Here is a 27,300-nt window from a genome sequence, read left to right on the forward strand (position 1 = left end):
GACACTGAAGACTTTGCCATCACAGAAATAAGAGACGACTTCTTTAAAAAAAAAAAAGAATCATAATCTTTTCAACCACAGACGTGGTGGTGTACATTTTGATGATATGGAGACAAACTTTTTATCCCAAACTTCTTTCCTTTGGGATAGCAACACTGACTATAAGTCACAAAAATGAAAATGTATGGGGTAATACACATTTCTGTCTCTTAAACTCAGTTAAGCTTGAGGCCGTTTTTGTGTAATATGTCAATACAGGAAATGCTGCACTTGCCCAGCTATTTCATATAGGGCTGGGGTTTTCAAACTTTGTCAGCCGAACCCCTTTGACCAAAATAATATAAAATAAAATAAAATACTTGAAGTACCCCCTGAGATTTGAAGAATATATTTCAATAATTTAATCATTTTTTATTTGAATTATTATTTAGCCTATTTGTTTTTATATATATATATATATATATATATATATATATATATATATATATATATATATATATATATATATATATATATATATATATATATATATATATATATATATATATATATATATATATATATATATATATATATATATATATATATATATATATATATATATGTATATAAAGATTACATTTTTTATGATTTAATTACAATCGAATGAATTGCTTGTCATCAACTTGCGAACTCCCTGCAATTCCCTCACAAACCCCCAGGGGATCCCGAACCCCCGTTTGGGAAACCATGATATAGGATATTTAATAAGTAAATGACATTAATTTAAATGTTGTCTTTAATGCTATGAAAGTTTTTTTTTTATTCTAAAGATGTAAAAATATGGACTTACTTGTGCATGTGCTCAACTCCGGTCAGAATCATTATGCCGTAAGTAATGCCGCTCTGGAGAAGGAAATGAAGCGCATACCTGTAGAAAAGAGAGAGAAAATTCTGTTTCTATTAAAGCAGTACATTTTTGGTTCAGGTAAACTATACAAGAATGACCGGATGGAGCTGCAACTGTACTCTATGGGTCTTATTTCGCTGGAAACTTTCAAATGATACTTAAAAACTATATAACCAGTTATACACCGATCAGGCATAACATTTTTGACCACTGACTGGTGAAGTAAATAACTTGATTAATTATCTCTTCATCATGGCACCTGTTAGTGGGTGGGATATTTTAGGCAGCAAGTGAACATTTTGTCCTCAAAGTTGATGTGTTAGAAGCAGGAAAAAATTGATTTTAGCGAGTTTGACAAGGGCAAAAGTGTGATGGCTAGACGACTGGGTCAGAGCATTTCCAAAACTGCAGCTCTTGTGGGGTGATCCCGTTCTGCAGTTGTCAGTATCTATCAAAAGTGGTCCAAGGAAGGAACAGTGGTGAACCGGTGACAGGGTCATGGGCGGCCAAGGCTCATAGATGCACGTGGGGAGAGAAGGCTGGCCCATGTGGTCCGATCAAACAGACGAGCTACTGTAGCTCAAATTGCTCAAGAAGTTAATGCTGGTTCTGATAGAAAGGTGTCAGAATACACAGTGCATCGCAGTTTGTTGCATATGGGGCTGCATAGCCGCAGACAAGTCAGGGTGCCCATGCTGACCCGTCCACTACCGATAGCGCCATCAATGGGCTCGTGAGCATCAGAACTGGATCACGGAGCAAAGGAAGAAGGTGGCCTAGTCTGATGCATCACGTTTTCGTTTACATCACGTGGATGGCCGGGTGCGTGTGTGTCGCTTACCTAGGGAACACATGGCACCAGGATGAAGGCAAACCGGCGGAGCAGTGTGATGCTTTGGGCAATGTTCTGCTGGGAAACCTTGTGTCCTGCAATCCATGTGGATGTTTCCTTAACACATACCACCTACCTTAAGCATTGTTGCAGACCATGTACAGCCTTTCATGGAAACAGTATTCCCTGGTGGCTGCGGCCTCTTTCAGCAGGATAATGCGCCCTGCCACTAAGCAAAAATGGTTCAGGAATGGTGCATGTTTGAGGTGTTGACTTGGCCTCAAAATTCCCCAGATCTCAATCCAATCGAGCATCTGTGGGATGTGCTGAAGAAACAAGTCCGATCCATGGAGACCCCACCTCGTAACTTACAGGATTTAAAGGATCTGCTGCTAACATCTTGGTGTCAGATACCACAGCACACCTAGTGGAGTCCATGCCTGGGCTGTTTTGGCAGCCAAAAGGGGGACCAACACAATATTAGTCATAATGTTATGTCTGATTGGAGTATAATGCTTAATATGAAAGCAGTAGGAATAGAGTTTTATGTTGACCTTTTGATACAGCTATGGCCTCTTTTTTTAAACAGTTTATGTAAATGCATTACCTGAATCAGCATGGAATATATTATTTTTTAGTGAAATGTTAGCTAAAGAAGCAAACTTTTATGATACCATCATATTTATTTATTTACTGATTTGACGTTATTGAAACAATCGTTGCAAACAGTTTTAGAGATTTTGGTCTGTCTTCACTGAAGAAGAAATGAGCCAACTTTGTATGCCCATTACCCAGACTCACCAAAGAGACTTTATGGAAGCTTATCTGCAAGTCAGACCCACTTAAACACACACAAACACAAACAGAGACACTTTAATAAAGGCTTGAAAAGATGCCACTAATTAGCAAGCAGAAGTCTCTCTGTCTTTCAGTGTGGCCTATTGATCTGTTTGTCTTATTAAATGGGATGTTAATGAGTTCCAGATCTGAGTCGCCACCGTCTCATCAATACAAGCTTGAGTATGCTGATAGATAGTGATCTCACAACACAGACACTAATGTATCTTAAACTATGTTAGTATCGGCAGGATTTTTTCTTAAAACAGCAGCTGTTTCTGTTTTTGTAAAACACACTGGAAATTAAAAATGTTCTTTAAAAACGTGAGCTGGATATATTATTTGTATTAAATGTCATTAGAATTAACTTTAGGAAACTATATGATTGGACACAAAAATGTAAGTATAGGACAAGGCTCGCAGGGTCCTGAAATACTGCAGGAACCTCACTGAGAGTCCTGCCAACTTTTTGATGTTCTTCTGGAACACTGTTAAATCATTATTCCTTGATCCTATTTGTCGTTGTTTGTTGTGATTTAGCCATGATATTTATCCTGCACATTATTTCTTCTAAATTCCAGGAGGGCAAATTAATATAAAGGTTTAATGTACTGTCTAAATTGATGCAATATTGTGAGGAAAAACACAGCATTATACAACTCTTTTAAAAGAACAATGAGTAAATAAAACCTGTTTGGTCCGAATTGCAAATTGTAAATGATTATACTACTCACAGTCCAAAAATGGGCCATAACAATTGTACAAAAAGCAATTGAAACAATCCTTCACAAAAGTATAGACATGCATTTCTGTTTTCCACTTTTCAAAGCCACACTGTAAACACAAAATCAAAGTTTAAGTAAGCAGGACTGGCAGATTTTTATTTTGTACTTATACATTTTAATTGTTCTTAACTTGAAACGTTTTAGTTCACCAATTCATAAATTTAACTTAAAATGTTCATGTAACTTCAATGTGAACATTTTATTAGTATAAACTTAGCTAGCTATAACACGCTAATTCAGAAAATGCTAACTTACTCATTTGCTAACATGTTAACAATACCATGGTATAGCACTTGCTGAATGAGAGCAGCAATATAAGAAGAAATTCATTTTGCAGACGACTTCCAGAACCAAGTCTTTTTAAAAATGTCCGGTCACTGTTGTGCTCGAGTCATACAGGTGTATTTACAACTGAAAAATTCCACATAATTTGATACTTGACAGTGTACTACAGACGTCAGCTTCAGCTCCCTTTATTGTCCTTCAAGCTGTTTGTTTATTCTGTATCAAATGTTGTTTCACAGACCGCTACATTTCCTATTGATTGCCGTTCGTTGTATCTTTCTGGAACATCACACCAGCACAAATCCTGCAGTACAGCAGCAGGGAGTACAAGCAAAAGCTGGTTTCAGTTTCCTTGTGGACACACAGAGGGATGCGTCAGTATGGAAATACTCACCAGCCAAAGCAGAAGAGGGCAAAGTATATGCCCAGCAGTGTGGCCACCACATGCCGCACAAAAGGGCTTGTCTTGCTGGGGTGCAGATAGAGCCTGAACCACACGGCCGTGAGCAGGGCACAGAGCTGACATACTACGAAGTTCACCTGAAAAAAAGAGAGAAAAATAACTTATCAACTGAACTTAATCCATCATGGTCAAAAGGCTGATAATTTAACCAAAGTTATTTTTTATTTAGAAATTTTCAGATTGGATTGTAAGCTGAGTAAGCGTGATTTTTTTTGTTTATAAAAAAAAATATCTTTCTTTTTATTTATTTAATGGATATTTTTTTATTTAAATTAGTGCTGGGCAATCGATTAATCGTGATTAATCCAAAATAAAAGTCCTTGTTTACATAATTTGTGTGTACTGTGTATAATTATTATGTATATATAAATACACATACCTTCATGTATATATTTAAGAAATATTTGCATGTATATATATTTATATAATTTATCTTATGTATAAATATGTTATATATAAATATAACATTTTTCTAAAAAAAATATATATATTATATATATATATATATATATATATATTTATATATATATATATTATATATTATATATTATATATATATATATTTATATATATATTATATATTATATATTATATATATATACACACACACACACACACACACACACACACACACACACACACATACTAGGGCTGTGAAAAGATTCATCGCGATTAATCGCATCCAAAATAAAAGTTTGTGTTTACATAATATATGTGTGTGTACTCTGTTAATTATTATTTATATATATATATAAATACACACACATTCATGTATATATTTAAGAAATATTTGCATGTATATACTGTATATACATTTATATAATCTATAATATATATAAATTTTTTATATATAAAAATAATATTTTTTTCTTAAATATATACATGCTTGTGTGTGTATTTATATATAAATAATAATTAACAGAGTACACACACATATATTATGTAAACACAAACTTTTATTTTGGATGCGATTAATTGCGATTAATCTTTTGACAGCCCTAATATAAACATCTATACATATATACACACACACGTGCACAGTATACACACATATATATTAAGTAAACAAGGACTTTTATTTTGGATGCAATTAAATGGCGATTAATCGATTGCCCAGCACAAATTTAAATATAAAAAATATATAACTTCACAATAAAATCATGTTGAAATTAGCTAATTTAAAATCATTATTTGTAATGCAACTTTTGTGAACAAAAAATACAATTTCATAATTTACAAACATAAACTGGTTTCAAATTGTAAGTGTTCGATTACTAATTTTTTTGTACATAACAGAACATATTATTAATAGAATTATAAGTCTTATAGTACATTCCCTTTCCTAGCGCATCACAAAGTGACAAGCATCAAGACATTTTGTTGTCATTTGGTTTCCATATCCATTTTGTCATGCTGGGTAGCCCCACCCACAGTGAAACCCCATTGGTCCAAATACTGCTCCACATTGCTGTACATTGAACATCAAATATATTCTGATAGGCTGTGATAACAGCGTGTATAGAAAAACTACAATATATGATACTGGAAACCTCTCACTTGCCCCAGGTGTGAACTGAAGATTATTGTGAGACAATGGAATTTAGAAGAAACAATAAGCAGGATAAATATCATGGCTAAATAAAAACAAACAAACAGGGTCAGAGAACAATGACTTAACAGTGTTCCAGAAGAACATCAGAAGGTTGGCAGGACTCTCACTGAGGTTCCTGCAGTACTCCAGGACCCTGCAAGCCTCGTGACCTACTTAAAAGATAATGCTTTGAGCTTCACACTGACATGCTTCTCATGAAACCCAAAGACATTAACAGCATGAGTCTGGGAGTTATTTCTTGAATGGACACAGCTGTGAAATTTCAGCTGTAAGTCATTTGAAGACAGATATGTACAGTATCTTCAACCAAACATCTGCAAATACCTTTATTCCTACGCTTTATGCAGATAAAATTAATCAAGACTGCAGAATAGCTAAATATAGCCTATAATCACAGTCTTGCTAGCAAGTAATTCAAGAATTCACACGCCGTGTAAGGATGCTTGCTACAAAAAAACGATATCGCTGTCCTAATCATCCACATCTGCATTCAACGGCTGTAGAGCAGCACTTAATAAATCTACCACAACAAGGACACAACTTGTTTTTGCAACATCCAATACATGTCAGGCGACCCAGTGTGGTCTGCAGACCAGACCAAAGGGGATTATGGGAGATTCTTGGCAGCATGCTGTAACTTGTACACAGCACTAGCAATGCTGTAATTATAAACACATCAAAAGAAATATAAAACTCCAAATCATTTTTTTTTTTAAAAATTTTTATAATGCTTGAATGCAGGCAGCACAGCAAAAATGTCTTCGAAATGACCGGAGCTTGGATATTACAAAATCTGATTTCAAAGAATATGGCTCTGAATTAGTTTTACTTTCAAGTCGTGAAACTTTTTTATTTAAGGGACAGCAAAGAACTGTCCATTATGAACCACACAATCTTTGCATGCTGTTACACATAATTTTGAAGGCTCACATAATGTTTTAGACACAACATACATAATCCATGACAGATGAAGGACCATCAATCAGTTTTGACAGAGACTCGTTTGCCAGCTTCTGTTGCTTTCTTTGCAGACTTCCTGTTGCTCTCTCACACAGGTCCATCTGCCACACTTGCAACAAACATGAAGCACACACAAAACCTGCAGTAAATCACACAGCTAAATGGTTAAAATTTGTAACAAATGTGCCATATAAAACAGAAATGGCCTTACAATATCATCACCCACAAAAATATTAAGCATTGTTCAACATTGATAATAATAAAGATGTTTCTTGAGCAGCATTTTAGAAAGATTTCTGAATAATCATGTGAGACTGAAGACTGGAATAATAATGCTGACAATTCAGCTTTGCCTTGACAGGAATAAATTACACTTTAACCTTTATTAAAATAGAAAATAATAATTTTAAAATGTAAAAAAAAAATTTCTGTATTTGTTATTAAATAAATTCAGCCTTGGTGAGCAAACTGAGCATAAGTGATTTTCAAAAACAATACAAATATATATATATAATATATAATATAATATACATCATATACAATAACGTAATTCCAAAAGAGAGCTTAACATTTCACTTTTTGTGAAAGATTGTGAGATGCTCCCATTAGAGATTTCGTGTTCAGTTTCTCAGCACCAAGTAAACAGAGGGCACATCCTGCTTAGGATCAAACTTAGAGAAAAGGTGCCATGAAAGATGACACCAACTCTATATATCAATACAGATTATAAAGCATGCTCTCATAAGAGCTTGATGTTAAGGGCGACAAGGGGAGATGAGAGGGGCTCGATCAAACATTTTTATAGAAGAGCATTAAAAAGGCTCATTCACAAGCTCTCCCTTAACAGCCAGTTGTAAATGAAAGCAGCAGAAAAATAAAATGGAAAAACAAACTGAACTCGACAGGCCTTTTGTTTTGTCATCATTTACTCACCCTCATGTTGTTCCAAACCTGTACGAGTTTCTTTCTTCTGTTGAACACAAACGAAGATATTTTAAAGAATGTTGGTAACCACTGACTTCCATAATATTTTTTTCTTACTATGGAAGTCAATGGGTCTGGTTACCAACATTCTTTAAAATATCTTCTTTTGTGTTCAACAGAAACTCATACCGGTCTTGAACAACTTAAGGGTGAGTAAGTAATGACAACATTTTTATTCTTTGGGTGAACTATCACTTTAAGCACCTATCTAAAGCAGATGAATCTATAAACTTCAGAATTTTTGACAATTCAGCATCACAAAACCTAGGCCTACTTATAAGTCCATTTCTGTGTAATTATTTCTTCATCATTTTGCCAGATAAAAGCGCTTTTAGTGAAACTATTAAAATGTTAAAATTGGGGAGATTTAATTCAATCATAATAAACGCTAAGGAGTAATTGTCTGTGCTAGAACATAAGGACATTTCTGGAAGCTCCATTGCGATTTCTCACTTTTTGTTCTATTTTTTTGTCAGTGTCAAATCAATATTTTGATGCTTATGTGAATTAAGGTATAACACTATATAATGTATGACATATGGATAACTAATCCAAAGAAAAAAAGAATGAAATTCTAAAGAAAAAAGAATGAAATGCAAATATAGATAATAAAAAACACTGTCTCATAACCTACATATTGTGCATCGCTAGTCAATACTCATTCTCATTCGACCTCTTTAATATAGTTGCTCTAGGCTTGAAATTATGGTGCAATACGGCAGAAGAGCATATTTCCAATATACAAGTGACATGAAGAACTCAAATAACAGCCTTGAACCTGCTCACCTCCATCAATAACTCAGCAGATCTGTACTGCTCCATGTTGCTCACGTTGCTGTTATGAGGCAAGCTGATCAGAAAAGTTGGACCTCCCTTTCTTTCTGTCTCTTACTATCTTCTTTAATTAATGATCCTTGATGTGTCTCATTACAATCCTAGTCTCCTTTATGTCCAGGTTACCTGGTGCCATGTCTCCAGTGTCAGTGCAGACGAACCTGAGCAGAGGTCCCCATCACCCCAGGGCTGAAGCTGGCTACATCAGAGAATTTGCCAAACCAACAGATTCTGATAAGCAGCAGATAAATCCTATTTTCTGTACGTGTGACTCAGAGGCAAGGCTACTGTTCTTGGGCTTGGCTGGAAATATCCTGAAGATTCATCAAGTTCAGCTGATGCGGAGAAAGCGAAAAAAGGCCTTCTCACTTCATCAGGTGAATGTCACTGCTGAGATGCTAAATGCGCCAAAGGACCCTTTTCACATTTCCGGGGTTCTCAGAAGTGGAAGCTGTTTACCCGTTGGGTAAACTTCTATAGTGAAACTACAACAAAATTTTTTGCAATCCCATTTGCCTCAATAGCAAGAAAGAAAAAAAATCCACAATAGCGTTTCTATGAAAGAGGAAAAAAAAAAATATGATTGATTACAATGGTCAGAAGAGAGAAACATGTCAATCCCGTTTCTGTATTTGAAACACTCACACAGCAGAGTTACTAGTTTTCTGTAATTTACAAGGTAACAAAGTATAGTGTAATAAATATTTTTTAAATGAATATATAATTACTTTAGATTTACATTGTTAAAGGAACACGCCGACTTTTTGGGACTTTTGCTTATTCCCCGTATCCCCCAGAGTTAGATAAGTCCATACATACCATTCTCATCTCCATGCGTACCATAACTCTGTCTGACGCACCCACCGCTAGCCTAGCTTAGCACAAAGACTGGAGGTAAATGGCTCCAGCTAACCTACTGCTACTCCTACGCCAACAACAACACCAAGGAACTATACTCTCATTCCTGCGTATTAATCATGGAACTTTTCTGCCGTACTATGGGTGCAGCAGGTGCAATTATATTACACAACGCCTGAAAATAGTCCCCAGCACGCTCTCTGTGCAAGTAGTTTGTCACGTTGGCTATGTTGACAGAAGTTAGGCTATTTTCAGGCACTGTGTTATATCAATGTGCCTGCTGCACCAATGGTACGGCAGCAAAGTTCCTTGATTATTACGCAGGAATGAGAGTATAGTTCCAAGCCATATTGGTCTAGAAAATCGTAACTTTCAATTTTCCATCGGTCTTAGTACACGATGTAACTATACACATCTCAACATGTAAATACAAAAATGTTGCCGTTATTTTGTCACTTATTGAGCAGTAGGCTAGCTGGAGCCGTTTACCTCCAGTCTTTGTGCTAAGCTAGGCTAGCGGTGGGTGAGTCAGACAGAGTTATGGCACGCACGGAGATGAGAATGGTATGTATGGACTTATCTAACGCTGGGGGATATGATGAATAAGATAAATTCTCAAAAAGTCGGTGTGTTCCTTTAAAAGGATAGTTCACCCAAAAATTAAATTAAATTCTGTCATTAATTACTCACCCTCATGTCGTCCCAAACCCGTAAGACCTTAATTTGTCTTCGGAACACAAACGAAGATATTTTTTATGAAATCCGAGAGCTCTGTCACCCCTCCAAAGACAGACATTTTATTAACACTTTCAAGGCCCAGAAAGGTAGGAAAGACAACGATAAATAGTCAATGTGACTTCAGTGGTTCAACCTTAAATGTTATGAAGCGTCAAGCGTGACTTTATTAAATAATTTCTTCTCGTCTGTGTCAGTCTCTTACACAGTTTAAGTTGTAAATACAGTGCATTTCCTGCATCATCATCACAAGCATGCGTCGTGGTGTTCACGTGAACAGCATCGGCTGCTGTAGAACTCAAAAGGGCTGCACCATTTACAAGGTAAATTGCGTAGGAGACCGACAAAGGCTAGAAACAAATTTGTTGAATACAGTTGTTATTTTTGTTTGTTTTTGCACAAAAAATTATTCTTGTCGCTTCACAAAATTAAGGTTGAACCACTGGAGTCACATGGACTATTTATCGTTGTCTTTACTACCTTTCTGGGCCTTGAAAGTGTTAATTAAATTGCTGTCTATGGAGGGGTCAGAGAGCTCTCGAGTTTCATCAAAAACATCTTAATTTGTGTTCCAAAGATGAACGAAGGCCTTATGGGTTTGGAACGACATGAGGGTGAGTAATTAATGACAGAAATTTCATTATAGGGTGAACTAACCCTTTAATAACTGTGGAAATGCATCATCACAATGTGTGAAAAGGGCCCATTGACAGAACAAATCAAATGGACTGAATACAGAGAAAGAATAAAACAATGAAGGAATGTCAAAAGTACTTGGTGACATCAGCCATTAAATCCTTTCCGCGTTCAGTTTTTTTTATGCGACAGAGTCAACCTTTGAAAAAACATGCATCAAGAATGAAAATTCCAGAGGACTGTAGTGATGAAGTAAATAGGGTCAATATTAATTTCATGCTGACAACACAAACACAGTTGCGCTACAAAAAAAACAACATCTGTCAGCAAAAACACAGCAAAATTACTGTGCATACAAGTTATACTATGAAAGTTATACAATGGTTTTGTAATGAAGTCCAGGATGGCAAGGCCTAGCCTAAATATTCCTCCTTGCTCTGCCATGTAAAATTAGAGTTTAGAAAAGCAGGACAGACGGTGTCTGACTGTGGGCTTGTAACACTAGCTGCGTTTACATGGATGCTAATAATCAGTTTGTAAATCATTCTAGTAGCACAGGCAGAATAAAAAAAGTCACATGTAGCCAACCTCGTCAACAGAATGAACTGGACAAATCCAAATTCATTCGGATTGTAAGGGGTGGTTTAAATATTATGCAAAATCCACTTTTACAAGGTGTTTGGATATAAATGTGTGTTGACAGTGTGTGAACACAACCACCCCTACCATGATAAAAATACCCCCACTCCTTATTTTTTAATCCCCATTAAACTAAAGCAGTCTCATTAGACAAGCCGTTTTGATTTTCTGAGGAATGTGATGTCACATTCATTATAGGGTGCCCCGCCCACAGCCGGTGACTGACAGCCCTGCATTACCATAGTTTCTGAAAACAACAGGCCAATCAGAAGAGAGGCTCATGAATATTAATTAGACAGGCCAAAATCGACCTGTTTACATCGCTGTAAAAATATATTGCGATGATTTTTGGTACTTATACCTCAAACATATATTTTTAAGGACATCACCTAAAATAAAACTCCAGAAAGGTGTAAATATGGGGCCTTTAAACCTTTTCTAAACACATTTTAAAACCTGATCCTGGAAACTTTTACGCATGTGCAATGACGTAGAAATGGCGTAATGATGTATAATGCACGGAATAAGCTGTTGTTGTTAAATATACCCCCAGTTTCACAGACAAGGCTTAAGCCTAGCCCTAAACTAAAACGCATGCTTCAGCTGAAAGCAACTTGCACCGACATATCTTAAAATATGTTAGTTCCATTGTTTTGTCTCAAGATGCACACCTGTAATGTTTTTTTTTTCTAAGGCACGTTTATAACAGCTACTTAATTGTCCTAATTGAACTAAGGCCAAATCCTGGCTTAATCTAAACCTTGTCTGTGAAACTGGACCATAGTGTCTGTCATGCCATTCTAAAATTCTCATTCCACTTATTGTCTGTGAAGTGCTGCCGGATAATTTTGTTCCAGTATACATTGCTTTGGACTCATCCACAGGTGCCTTGTTTTGGGTGCGGGAAGGGGCGTATATACTGCTTGATAAATATAAGCAGCATGGCACAAAGCTTCATGTTCTCGTTGTCTCGTAATCCGGAACCAAAATAGATAAACATTAAGTCAGCTTTTTAAAACAAAGAGAAGAAGCGATGGCAGAAGGATGGCTAGTGTGCGCCAACAGCGGGAAACTGTGCAGTGTGTGCGTGTGCATGTCAAAAGATCAAATCTGATGCAAAGCTTGTGACGTATAAACGCACATAAACCTGACCAATTCATTTAGCGTTCATGTACTGTAAACACTGTGTTCGGATTCATCAATTAATCATCGATTAAGACAAAAAGTTTCCATGTAAACGTAGCTAGGATAACAGTTTCACGGTAGGTCACAGGATGCTACATTCAGCCAAACTTCACATGCCATGATGACTTTATATGCATTTATGTGTTCTATGTTATATGTCAAGAAATCAATGTTTATTATGATAATGATTATCACGATCATGATAATTAATGCTTCAATTACGGCCATTTATCCCTTAGCTTGGGTGCATCTGTTTGGTCTACCAATAACAGACAAGGAAAGTATTAGGGAAATCTGTTAAAAACAATCACTATTTTACAGTTCCATTTTGTGTCACTAGAGGTGCTGAAATGACACACTTCTGCTTTAAGTGCGTCGGCTTTTTGTGGCAATCCTTGAGAAGCCTGTTGCTAGGACACGGTCCTCCTAAAAATAAAAGAGGACACTGAGGTACAGAATGAAAGCTGCCCGCTTCAGTCATCAGTCTTTTCAGCTGTCAAAAGCCACACTCTTGGGATGATTGATTTGCTTTCCACTCCAAGCACTATGGAGATCAAAGCAAAGTCTCCTTTTTCAGATCTCTTGTAATGAGATGCAACTAAACCCAATAATATTTGTTTAATTCTGCATGGAATTCTGCATGGACACTTTGGCCAGTATAATGGGATGTAGAGCAAGAATATTTTCCCACTAAAAACCTTTTCTCAAACCATATCCATGAAGGTCCATCATAACTTCAACAGCTCAACAACACTTAAAGGATTAGTTCACTTCAAAATGAAAATGTCCTTATAATTTACTCACCCCCATGCCATCCAAGATGTTCATGTCTTTCTTTCTTCAGTGAAAAAGAAATTAAGTTTTTTGAGGAAAACGTTTCAGGATTTTTCTCCATATAATGGACTTCAATGGCAACCAAAATGTTGAAAGTCCAAATCAATGCAGTTTCAAAGGGCTTTAGAGGCTCTGCACGATCCCTGCTGAGGAAAAGGGTCTTATCTAGTGAAACCATCTGTCATTTTCCAAAAAATTCAATCAAATTTTTAAAAAGTATACACTTTTTACCCTAAATTGCTCATCTTGCGCTGCTCTGCGACACACCACGGATTGCGCAATCTCATCGGAAAGGTCACACTAGACGTAGGCAGAAGTACCGCCCCCGTGTTTACAAAGCACAAAGACTAATACAAACCTTCTTTAGGAAAAAAAAGGTTAAACAATGATGTTGGACGATTTTAAAGTTGAAGATTGAGTTTTGTATTAGTCTTTGCACGTTCGCTTGGGGCGGTACTTCCGCCTACGTATAGCGTGACCTTTCCGACGTGATTGCGCAATCCGTGGCACGTCGCAGAGTAGCGCAAGATGAGCAATTTAGCTTAAAAAGTATATAAATGTTTATTTTGTCTTGAAAATGACAGATGGTTTTGCTAGATAAGACCCTATTCCTCAGCTGGGATCGTGCAGAGCCTCTGAAGCCCTTTGAAACTGATTGATTTGGACCTTCAACCCGTTGGTTGCCATTGAAGTACAATTTGTGAAGAATAATATTGGAATGTTTTCCTCAAAAACCAATCCTTTAACCCATTAATCTCCCTAATCAAACGCCTGACCTTGGCTATAGCATTAGAATTACATGTCGAGCAGTTAGCCGATGATTAAATCGCTCTTGAGCACTAAGTGCTCCCTCCAAACAGTGCATTAGATACTCAATTATTTATTGGTGCTGCTAATGCACATGGTGCTCTCATGCTCTTGTCAAATGAGCAGGTAAGGATAACCATTACATAATACTATGTCCTTGAAGCTACGGAGAAATCTGGAGGAGATGGATCATTCCAAGAGCTTCCAAAACAATGCACCAGGGATATGAAGGTCGAATGAGGTTGTGTATTTAGTATACAAAGGCAAAAGTTGGTTAATTCATCTTAGAAATGGACTGGACTTTAAGTGGAATGGATATCACTTATACTTGCTTGCACTTAGCATCAGTTATAGATCAGATGATCTTATTATTACATTTAGCTGGAATTTACAGGGCTCTCCATGACAGGATTGGCCACAAAAACTTTCAGAGAAATACATTTCATGAAACAACATTTTCACTAAATACTTCAATAGTTCTTTGTCTGGAAGAAGAATGTCATATACACCTAGGATGGCTTGGGGTAAGTAAATCATGGGCTGATTTAAATTTTTATTATAAATACATTTATTCCTGCCTATTTTTGCATTTAGTTTATCTTTCTTTGCCATATTTAATAAAGTTTATTTAAAATTATATATAAATGTATATTTTTGATCTGTTGGATGACTAAGCAACGTGACCCACCCATAATTGTTTCATCTTTTAGTCCTTTAATGTTTAAGCATTAAATAATGTTTTGCATTTGTTAAAAATGGTTATATTTTATCTCAATTAAAAAATGCCCTTGCTCTTCCAAGCATTATAATGGCAGTAAATGGCAGCCCAAAATTTGAAGCCCACAAAAGTGTATCCATCCATTATAAAAGTAATCCACACGGCTCCAGGGGCATAATAAAGGCCTTCTGAAGTGAATCGTTGTGTTTTTGTAAGAAAAATATCCAAATTTAACACGTTATAATGTAAAAAATCTATTCAACTTACGGAAAAAGCGTAACTGTCGCGATGATGACGTCGGACGTAGCGTAAGCATTTAGAACTGAGAGAGGCATTCATTGTAAGTTGAATACGGAAGGCAGTCCGCCGGAAGCTGGATATTTTACTTAATAAAGTTTTAAATATGGATATTTTTCTTACACAAACCCATCAATTCACTTCAGAAGGGCTTTATTAACCCCCTGGAGCCGTGTGGATTACTTTTATAAAGGATGGATGCACTTTTGTGGGCTTCAAATGTTGGGCTGCCATTTACTGCCATTAGAATGGGTTTTTGTAAGCCAGGACTTTTTTTAATATAACTCTCTGATTGTATTTGTCTGAAAGAAGAATGTCATATACACCTAGGATGGCTTGAGGGGGAGTAAATTATGGGATCATTTTCATTTTTGGGAGAACTATCCCTTTAAATATTTAAAATTGACTGATACAGATACATTAAATTAAATATTTGTATTAAGACTCATAACTGATATATTGTGATTCCCTATTAAAAAAAATGTCCCATTCTGTTGTGCGCCATCAGGTGGTTTATGAACGCAAGAATTGATCATATGTAAATTTTTGATTTGAGAATATGTAGCTTTGCATGTCTAAAAACAAGACATTTGGTATAATCAGTCTCTATACATGTTATTATTTGGATTAAATGTTTTTGACTTTTTAAAAGGTATTTGATGTGTCTCTCTTGCATTTCTCAGGCCAACCTTTGGTTGCACACATAATTCTTGGATGGCCCTCGTTTGTTATGTAATCCAGAAAATAGCAATGTGGCAACGTGAGGATTTGTTTTCCTCCAGCACATGAGTGAAAATGCTGAGTAACAGGGTAAACCGCAGTCTTTAAAAAACACTCTCACACTCGGATTCTTATGCCCAGGAGACCTGCTAAATTAATCTGCATCTTCTTGTGAGAGACTCGGCCTACAGAGAGCCCACTGCTCCACATTATTTAATGAAGAAAAATGATCAAGCCCTTTACAAATCAAGTGAGCACCATGACAATTTAGGATCCAAAGAAACATGACTCACTGAAGAGCCTAAACATCCTGAATGAGTTTGATTATTTGAGAGTGTAAATTATTGTTTCCTCAACAACATGCAAATAATAAATCAAATCTGCCTCTAAATCAACTCACTGATTAAATCAATTATTGGACTCCGCATTGTTTCCATCAGGACACCCATGGGAATAATGTTCTCTCCTTGAGTAATTAGCAAAGAGCACTGAGGCTTCCTCCTCCTGTGGGAGACCAAAAGACTGCCACTTTTCCCACAGACACGGCATTGTTAAGAAAGGGTCTTGTCAGAGTTTAGACATTTTGAAGTTCAAAATCAAATACAACTCAAGACTACCAGTTTTCAAAAGACCTCAATGTATCGTCATGAGCAATAGGTATTACATTTGTTTTGCCTGTTTGTTTGTTTTTTACTCTCAAAGTGACGGTAGCCATTGAAAAAAAGACCTGCATCTTGGATAGCCTGAGGGAGAGCAAATTAACAGCAAACTTTCATTTTTGGGTGAACTATCCCTTTAAGTTGTTGGTTCACATGTGTAGAGCAAATGCTCTGAGATCAGCACTTCATATGATTTATTACCGTAAGCCCTGAACTCAATCAAACAGGCGAAGGCACCGCACAGATCAGGTAGTGCAAAACAGCTGACTAATGAATTTAGAGGCCCACACAATAATACACACAGGTATCATTTGCATTAATGAGGCATAGGGGTCTTTGTTAAGTAAAAGTCAGGGATTGTGGCATTGTTGGATAAGAATACCGCCTTCCATTTCACCTGTCCATTCAGCTCAAGAAACCAAAACCTCTCACAGTGAAGGTTAAGCAGAGCATAAAATGTTAACATGCATTGTGATCCTTAATCACTGAATACACAGGGCACCAATATGGAAATTTTGGCTGATACCAATAATTTATTTTAATGCCTCGGCAGATAATCAATAAATAGCATACAACTGTGGTTAAAATGAGTCACACTAAAAATCCAATCAATAGTTTTAAATGATACAATTGAATTGATCATTGAATACATCAGGATGATACCACTCATTTTGATATTATGATTGATAATCAATATTGGCAGATATATACAATTTTACACTATGTTATTTTTGGTTAACTTTTTTTTTTAAATATGTAAACACATTAAAATAAAAGTTATGATTGAATTAAACACTGAAAACACTAGGGATGCACCAATATGGAAATGGTTCGCGATACAATAGCCTACCGATATAATATTTTGAAGCTGATTACCAATATATTAGCTGGTACTAGATATCAATCTACGTTTTGTGAAATGTATTACAAAACAGCAAATGATCATCTTAAAAGTTCCAGATTTCTACATGCTTCAAATCACACCAAACAACAAAGTGGAAAACTGCATCATTTTAAAACAGACTTTAACAGACGTAGGCCAACATTCTTTAATAAAAAAATTATTTTAGTACTTTTAAAAAGGTAACAAAACTGACCAAAAATATGTCTACAGGCTTCAAATTTTAACAAAAGGTGGGATGAATTAAAGGTTTAGTGTGTAGTATTTATGACGATCTATTGACAGAAATGCAATATAATATAAAAAACTGTTTTCAGTGGATTGTAAAGACCTTACATAATGTACCGTTCTGTTTCTATTTAGAACCCTTAGAATGTCCCATTTCTATCTCCATACACCGCAGGTCCCCTTACAGTGAAATCGCCATTTTGCACCGTCATGTTTCTACAGTAGCCCTAAACGGACTCTACAGAGCGCTAGTTACTCTCTGCTCTCCCCGACGACGACATTTTTGTCCTGTGTCCGCCCCCGTAGCTTCTCTATGCTCCGAAAGGGAGGGGGGGGGGGGTGCAATTCATAACCTCACCTCTAGATGCTGCTAAAAATCACACACTGCACTTTTAAATAATGTGGGTCCTATCCTATGATCATTCATGTTGAAATAAAGTAGCTTAAAGGCCCACTGAAGCGCCTTGAAACACGCAGCATTATTCAATGTGTTGACATCATTTCAACTGAAACAGGAAGACAAGGCGGGATGTATTGATCAGCTCCTCCCCTTTTTTTAAATAACCAATAGCGTTTAGATTATATCACAGCTCGGCCAGAGCCGCCATTGAGCTCGGTAAAGTCACAGTTTCCTGGTAATCTCTAACTGTTTCAACCCAATTATTGCCTTATTTTTATTTTTTTTTGGTAATTCAAATGTGTCCGATATGTTTTGTTGTCTGCACCGACTTGCGCATTTGAGTCGCTCTGTGCTATCGTATCTCTGGACCAGAGTAGACTGTGTGCGCACTGCAGAGGTTTGCATGACATTAACACGAAACCAGACTTCATTCGCCCCACTGGAAAGCATATTTACACTGTCCTAATTGTTCCCTATCCCCTATATAGTGCACTGTGTGTCATTCACCATATAGAAAATAGTAAATGTGTGTGAACAAGTGACTGATTTTAGCCACAGCTTCAGTGTCTATTTTTAATGCAGGGGGTGGGAGGCTTCAGATTCTAGAGAGCAATTGATTGGACAGAAAAACTGATGAGAAGCTGATGTGCAGCATGATGTCATCAAAATCATTTATCCATATTAGCAGAAGACTGTAAGTTTTGAATATCTTCCATATGCAAATTTTGTCATTCTTTTGGAGCTCACTAGCTTATATATAATAGTAAGGCTAACATTTTCATTCTAAAAGCCAAAAAATATTGAAATCAAAATTTTGATTTCATGGCTTTAAATATTTTTTACTTAAACTGATACATAGCAATCATTAAAGGGTTAGTTCACCCAAAAATGAAAATTCTGTCATTAATTACTCACCCTCATGTCGTTGGACACCTGTAAGACCTCCGTTCATATTCGGAACACAAATGAAGATATTTTAGTTGAAAGCTGATGGCTGAGAAAGGCTTCAGACAGGCCTCCATTGGCATTCAGTACATTGACACTTCCAAGATCCATGAAAGGCACTTAAAACGTTGTTACAAAGTAGAGCTGCAACTAACGACTAATCTAACGATTATTTTTTCGATTAGTCAACTAATCTAACGATTATTTTTCCAGATTAATCTTATTATTCTTTTTTACTGATTATTGTATTTCAAAGAGGGTAGTGAATTTGTATATTATTTTAACATGAAATCAATGAATGATGACAATATTAATTGTATTTCAGGAAGGGTAGTGTACATAGTATGCCATTTTATAATGAAATATATGAACACAAGAAGCTTTTTAAACATAATATATAATGATACTATTCATCATAAAATGTATACAGAGTAGGCCTAATTAGGAAAAGTTGTTTACTATAATAGTCGAGTATGATTTACTTATTGATTTGTGTCAATAGTAAACGAATATGCACTTGTATTTATCTGCAAAAGGTTCACATACAGGAGCTTTCAGCATAGTTTTAATGTAGTCGTCTATTTTGAAGATACATGTGCATAAACAACGACTAAAGCTGCCAGAAGTTTTTGCCCAAACTTCAAAGACACATTTAAATGATTAAAGCTAGAGGCATATCTTAACTTTAATGTTACTTTAATCATGCAAACTACCTATATACAGCATGTTATTATGCATATGTGTTTGGGACAGAGGGGAACCAGGTCGCATTAACAGGAGATATATGCAGCCCATAATAAATAAAGGCACGAGACGTACTGGGGTCGGAGAAGAACCATGAGAAGAACCCAGGAAAATGTGACCGTCTGTTGCAATACACGCGTGGCGCGTTCAGCTGCGCGAGAGAACACTGGCAAACACAACAAAACCCACCCATTCGTTACTCAAAACTAGCCCAAAACAAGCCCAATCGCGTTTCGGGGAGGTTCTCTGGTAAACATCGCGTTCGGGGGGTTAAATATGTGTGTTTTTTTGCTTCAACCCGCGGACATGAGACACAGCCCGCGGCAACAGTGTAGAAGTAGCCCAATTCCGCGGGGAAAAAAGCGGACTTGGCAACACTGATTGGCAGTGTGAAAGCTCCCGCTCTCCACGCGCACAGCTTCTGCTCTGCCACCGCGTGCAGTGTGAAACCGGCGTTACAGAGCGAACAAAGCACAGTTTTATTCGGCTTCTGTTTAAAGTACTCCCACACTTTTGAATGTCGCCGTCTGGCTTTATATGATAAATGATCATTTTCACTATGCCCGGGAGCAGAAGCTGCCATTATTCTAGATCTTCTGTTCCATTCTAGAATGTAAATAATGTGCCGCCGACGCGTCGACGCATTTCACGCACGTCGACGTATTTTCGTAGTCGACGTCATCGACGCGTCGTTGCAGCCCTATTACAAAGTCTATCTCACCACAGTGGCTCTACAATAATTTTACGATGCGACGACAATAGTTTTTGTGCGCAAAAAAAAATCAAAATAACACCTTTATCCAACTTGTTCTCGACTTCCGTGTGTGCCTCCACGACGCATGCGCGAGAATATGATGTAGCGCCGGCGTTCGGGAATCCATTAAATACACACTTAAGCCCCATTTTGAGCACTACGCCGAGACCTAAAGCACGATCAATGTAGAATCCAACAGCTTAGACACGCGCGTCTTCCTCTGCTCGTAAACAAATCGCTTCTGGGTCATATGTCCGAACGCCGGATCTGCGTCATATTCTCGCGCATGCGTCGTGGAGGCATACACGGAAGTCGAGAACAAGTTGGATAAAGGTGTTATTTTGATTTTTTTTGCGCACAAAAACTATTGTCGTCGCATCGTAAAATTATTATAGAGCCACTGTGGTGAGATAGACTTTGTAACGACGTTTTAAGTGCCTTTCATGGATATTGGAAGTGTCAATGTACTGAATGCCAATGGAGGCCTGTCTGAAGCCTTTCTCAGCCATCAGCTTTCAACTAAAATATCTTCATTTGTGTTCCGAATATGAACGGAGGTCTTACGGGTGTCCAACGACATGTGGGTGAGTAATTAATGACAGAATTTTCATTTTTGGGTGAACTAACCCTTTAACAAGTCACATTTATCGGCCGATACAGATATGGCCGCTGATATATTGTGTATATAGAATACACATATTATTATTACATAAAAAATAGGTTTCCTAAACACTTACTCTGGCACTGGTCAAACAAAAATATAGTCCTGGTCAAATCGATAATAATAATAATAATAATAATCACAATAAGACATAAAATGGTGAATTCTGAAGGAACAGTTTTTTTTATTTAAGCTTTGACCTTTTGACACAACAATCCATGGCTGTGAAATGGCATGTTCTTCATGCTAACATTAAAAGCACTGATGCTGGTGACCTGACAACAACACTGATGAAATGCACTGTCATTTGATGAATGCAGCTAATGTGTCCAAATAGAAAAGAATAAACAAGACATATTGTTGCAGATGGAAACTGTCTAATCCAAACCAACCACAAACTGCACAAGAGGCAAAAGGCATTAGATACTTTCTCTCTTGTAGACCCAAGTGTAACAGGAGTCCAGTGTATGGCAGGGGTAGAGCAATGCTAGCTGATTATTACTGCTCACATTACAGTCTGTTCTCACTTCAGAGCTATTCTCCATCAACAGGATACCTTAGGAGTTAACTTTTCAACAAAACCTTCATCTAAAGTGTCTGTATAGACAACATACAGTTCAAAGAGTTTGGGGTCAGGGTGTTTTTAAAAGAAATTTATTTTATTCAGTAAGATGCGTTAAATTGATCAAAAAAGTAAAGATATTGATAATGTTACAAATATTTTCTATTTCACATGATGTTCTTTTGAATTTTCTATTAATCAAAGAATTCTATGAAAATCATGGTTCCACAAAAATATTAAAAAGTATGACTATTTACAATAATAAAAATAAATGTGTATTTAGTACCAATTCAGCATATTAGAATGATTTCTGAAGGATCATGTGACACTGAAGACTGAGTAATGATACTGAAAATTCAGCTTTGCCATCACAGGAATAAATTACATTTTAAAATATATCAAATATATAAGTTAAGTTATTTTAAATTGCAATAATACATCACAATATTGCTGTTTTTTTTAATGCATCGATCAAATAAATGCAGCCTTGGTGAGCATAAGAAACATTTTAAAACATTTTAAGAATCACACCAGTCCCAAACTTTGGAACGGTATAGTGTATGCCTTTTGTTTGCAATAAAAATATGAGCACAGACAACACCATCTTTACTAAGGTCCAACTGTCTGTACTAAATCAATATAGCAGAAATCAAACTGTGTAATGTAATAAATCACTACTCTTATCCATTTTGGCGGTTTGGTTTCATGGTTTCACAAAACTAGTGTCAAATCACCACTTTCCAATCAATCCACACAAATCACCACTTTAAAAATGTGATGGACATTTTTTTTTACAAAGTAGATATTACAAAAAACTATGGCCTCTTGGCCTGTGTCACTCCTTGAATAAAATCAATGGGATTTAGTTTCAATTAAGTGAAAATTATTTACTGGTGGCTGAAACGCTTTTAAACAAAAGGCCCAATTTAGCATCTATCAATTGCCATTGTCATATATTTTAGTGAGAAAAGTAATCAGCACCATCAGCATCCATCTTCATAATATGACATAACCTCCATAAACAGGCCTTTGTCCTTGACCTTAGGTCATGGTTTTTGGCATCTACCGGTACAGGCTAATTTGCAAAGCCATAGACCATTTAAGGTGTAAATGCTTGTACCGTATGCAAAATAGATTTTCCGGTCTATCATGATAACACATCTATAATTCACTTGAATATAATCTGATATATTTATCAATGCATAGAATGTCTAACACTCAAAGCATCCTGTTAAAATTGCTCCAATATTTCCGGAGCGAAAAAGACATTTCAATGTGATTTTACTAAAGTAATTATAGTTTGTTGTCATGTCTTTTAGAGAACACAGATTCAAAACACAGCATTTACCCAAATTACTATTCTCCGTGGGATATGCAGTCCCGTATACACACTCATGGGCAAAAAAAGGGCCAAGCCAAAAATTGCCATATATTTAAAACATTGTAATCACAAATCATTGGTCAGGAAATTAGCAAGAATTGCACAAAGAAACTTGGCATGGAATAGCCTTCCCCAACTTGCAGACATCTTTTTACAGGAAGAGTCAGTGTTGTTCTTCAAACAGTTCGTTTGAGTTTAATATTCACTATAGGGTTCAAATCTAGACTCTGACCAGGCCAAAACATTAAAATGATTATCTTGTTCTCAAGCCACATCTTGGTTGTATTTGCAATTTGGGCAGGAGCCTTCATTCCTCTTTAGATAACAACTTTCCTATTGTGGGAAGCAAGCCATTCTGCAATATTCAATATAAAATGACTTTTCACAGTGAAGTAGCTCACACATACCAGTAGCTAAAAAGGCTCCCCACACAATGACACCGCTTCCTCCATGCTTCACTGTGGTAGAGATGCATTTATTATTATATTTCTCAGCATATTTTTAAAGACATCGCTCTGGAGCATCACTGTGCAACTTGTAATTCATTGTGATTCATCACTCCACACACAACTTCCCATATTCTGCCAAAAACTTCATTCTGTTTTTGATGTTTTTCCTGAAACAGCAATAGCTATTTTAAGTAGTGCATTCGCTTAAATTTTGCTAATTTCCTGACCAATAATTTGTGGTTAAGACAATTAAAAGCTTAGTGTTTAGACATTCTGGGCTTGGCCCATAATACTTATGGCCCTGTGCAAACAGAGATGATAACCACACAAAAAAAAAAAAAAAAAAACATCTTTCATAAGACTACCTCGGCACATCATGCCGTTTCCAAAAAGTGCCAAACATAGACTATTGTTTTTTTCTCCCCTATGTATTATGTGATACATGCCTACATTAATCTAGGTTGTATATGAATTACATTCCACATTTGCAAATCCTCGAGTAGCTCATCATCCATTTCATCACGCAAATTTCCTGAGCACACCATCAACTCTATCCGACGGATATATGCGATTGCTAAGGCAGACGTCATGAATTTCGAGAGGAAATACTAAAAATGCAACGTTTTCATTGTCCTTACCAAATGTTTTCGTGCACAGCCTGTAAAGGATTTGTAGATGGACCTGGATGCCAATGAAAGCAGTATTGAGGGTTTTGTGCCTCCAGTACTCATTTCAGAAAATAGAAATAACAGAAATGTACCTGATCTAACGGAAGGTTGGTTATCTCGCTTATTGGCTGTAGTAAGCTGGATCCTGTGCAGGCTGATATCGTCTCAGTAGCCATGTTTCGCTATTGTATTAGTTCTGTGCGGTTCTCTATGACAGTGGCTGCCCAGTTCGCCCTGATTCAATCCCACACATCCACATCCACCTCTGGAGAGACTGTTGCTGCTTGCTGCTGTCCACTGCTGGTAAAAAACGGCAGTACAACACCCTTACAGTCCACCAAACGGATTACAAATCCTACTACTGCCAAGGCTTGGCTCATGAATATTAATTACGTAACGTGACGTTCGGCCGAACTGGTTGGATGAGAAGCAGACGTTTTCGGGGTTTTTTTTAGCAGACGTTTTCACTTTAGTGATGGGAAGTCTACGGAGCCCTTAAAGGGACATGGTGGTGGAAAGGAATATGAGATGGGAGGAAAACTAGGCTGCGTCCCAATTCGCCTACTTATACTACGTCCTAAAAGTATGTACTCTTTTTGTGAAGAAAAAGTACATACTTTTGAGTGTGTAGCAGAAGAGTATGCAAGCTTTGGGACATACTACTTCCATCATCTTTAACGGACTCTGTTACATGCGTCCCGTCACCGTTTAAACTGCCCTGTCAATCATCGTCACAGTTAAAATCCCCCACTTTCAATTTAATTTCCTACCGTATTGGAGAGAAATGTAGTAGCACGATGATCTACCTTTCGTGGGTCTTTAATGCAGAGACTCCTCTCATGTGTTTGCAAAGTTAATGGCCAAACGTATCATTACAAAAGTTCACAATGCTGCTGCAGGTGAAATATAATGTGGATAATATTGAATAAATATCTTTTCGTCAGGTTAAATACTGATAATTGCTCACTCAAACCACTTTATATAATCCTCTCCACTTAACCGTCAGACTCGCGTAACCGTCATGTTTGTAGTTTTTAAACACTTTTTATCCGCATTTCATTGTAGTTCTAATCGAATCCTCGTCCATCTCGCAATGGGTTGTGGGCAATATCAGCCGTTAAGGCCTGTTCACACAGGGACGATTTTCGCGCGCGTTTATCGCCGACGTTTAACGCCTGTGCACACCGACGCGTAAAACGCCAGGCGTAAAAGCGTCATTAAAAAAAAAACCGCCTCGGGTTCGTTTTTTTATTTTGATGCGGCGCGTTAAAAACTGGCCGACCAATGAGATCAGCGCTTTTGTTCACGTGCCTGGAGCTGCTGAAGTGACAGTAAAACACGACTTGGTGGCGCTCAAGCACAAAACGGTCTTGCCGAGCACGCATTGATACGAAGAAGAAGTAGTAAGTAGATAAAGAAGAAGATGGGCTGCTAATGCCGCTTGCCAGTTAGCAAAAAGTGTGTGAATGGTTTTGCCATAGACATAATATATCTGTGGTTTTGGCAAGCACATAAATACTGTCTCTCTTCTCCTTCTGTGTGACAAGCGAGTGTCAGAGGCTTAAAGTGCCGCAGCACCACCTTGTGTACCTTGTGTAAATCGCTTGGGTGTGAACCTATGGTGTGAACACTCAAGACGCGCCGAAAAACGTCACGAAAAACGCTGGCGATAAGCGCGTGCGATATTCGTCCCGGTGTGTACAGGCCTTTAAGGCCTGTACACACCGGGACGAATATCGCGCGCGCTTATCGCCAGCGTTTTTCGTGCCGTTTTTCGGCGCGTCTTGAGTGTTCACACCCAAGCGATTTTCACTGGCGCTGCGCCGAGTGAACGTGCACATTCAGTCGATGTGCTCCCGGTACACAAGATGGTGCTGCGGCACTTTAAGCCTCTGACACTCGCTTGTCACACAGAAGGAGAAGAGAGACAGTATTTACGTGCTTGCCAAAACCATAGACATATTATGTATATGGACAAAACCATTCACACACTTTTTGCTAACTGGCAAGCAGCATTAGCAGTTCATCTTCTTCTTTGTCTACTTACTACTTCTTCGTCGTATCAATGTGTGCTCGGCAAGACCGTTTTGTGCTTGAGCGCCACCAAGTCGTGTTTTACTGTCACTTCAGCAGCTCCAGGCACGTGAACAAAAGCGCCGATCTCATTGGTCTGACAGTTTTTTACGCGCCGCGTCAAAATAAAAAAACGAACCTGAGGCGTTTTTTTTAAAAATGACGCTTTTACGCCTGGCGTTTTGCGCGTCGGTGTGAACACTCACATTGGCGCCCATTGTTTAGTCCCGAGGCGTTAAACGTCGGCGATAAACGCGTGCGAAAATCGTCCCGGTGTGAACAGGCCTTTAGAGTGCGGATCGATCTGCACTTCGGATTCTGACCGGAAATAGTAAACCATCCGGGAATCTTTGGAATACTTTTTTCAACATACCAACATACACATACTAATAATTTTTTCGAATACTATTTAGTACGGATAGTATGCGAATTGGGACGCAGCCCTAATAGGTGAATGCTTTGCGTTCTCTCGCAAATGTTTTGCGTCCCCCCGAGAAACATTACGTTCGCTCGCAAAAACTTTTGAGCTGTTTCTCGGCGTAACGCAAACGTTTTTGCAAGGGGATGCAACGTTTCTCGGGGGAAGACAAAACATTTGCGAGAGATCGCAAAAGCATTGAATAATAATTTCCCCCCCCTATCTCATATTTTTCCCTTTCACAATGTCCCTTTAGGGACCCCGTAGTCCGACCGCTAAACTTTCGAACAGTTCCTTTTAATTATTATTTTAATGAACGGTTCATAAACGATTCATCATCTGGTCCCCCATTTTCCGGCGATCTTACATGCTGCAAAACGTTCAAATATAAAATCTATTTTCTTTTTCTACTATTATTTATGTGTTTAATGCACTGATATAGAAGTATATTATAATAATTGAATCAGTTGCATTTAATGCTACCGATATGTACCTCTTTAGGCTGAAAAGTTTATGTTTTTAAATAATACAATTATTATTTATTAAA

At 37.3% G+C, this 27,300-nt stretch overlaps 1 protein-coding gene across 3 annotated transcripts in view; it reads right to left on the reverse strand.

Moving 5' to 3' along the window:
* mboat2b (membrane bound O-acyltransferase domain containing 2b) overlaps positions 1–24,628 on the reverse strand; it is a 36,969-nt gene extending 12,341 nt beyond the window's left edge. Inside the window, exons 1-5 of one of the 3 annotated variants that reach the window (XM_079831244.1) lie at positions 24,355–24,582; positions 8,434–9,036; positions 6,657–6,772; positions 4,023–4,168; positions 833–910 (exon numbers count right to left, since the gene is read on the reverse strand). In XM_079831244.1, the coding sequence (XP_079687370.1) occupies positions 833–910; positions 4,023–4,168; positions 6,657–6,764 (332 nt within the window). In that variant the 5' untranslated portion in view covers positions 6,765–6,772; positions 8,434–9,036; positions 24,355–24,582. Of the gene's footprint in view, positions 1–832; positions 911–4,022; positions 4,169–6,656; positions 6,773–8,433; positions 9,037–24,354 lie in introns of all 3 variants that reach the window. The other 2 variants (XM_079831245.1, XM_079831246.1) reach the window with 2 other exon arrangements.
* Positions 24,629–27,300: the final 2,672 nt, after the last annotated feature.

This window comes from Gobio gobio (genome assembly GCF_949357685.1).
Source record: "Gobio gobio genome assembly, chromosome: 12".
Classification (NCBI taxonomy): domain Eukaryota; kingdom Metazoa; phylum Chordata; class Actinopteri; order Cypriniformes; family Gobionidae; genus Gobio; species Gobio gobio.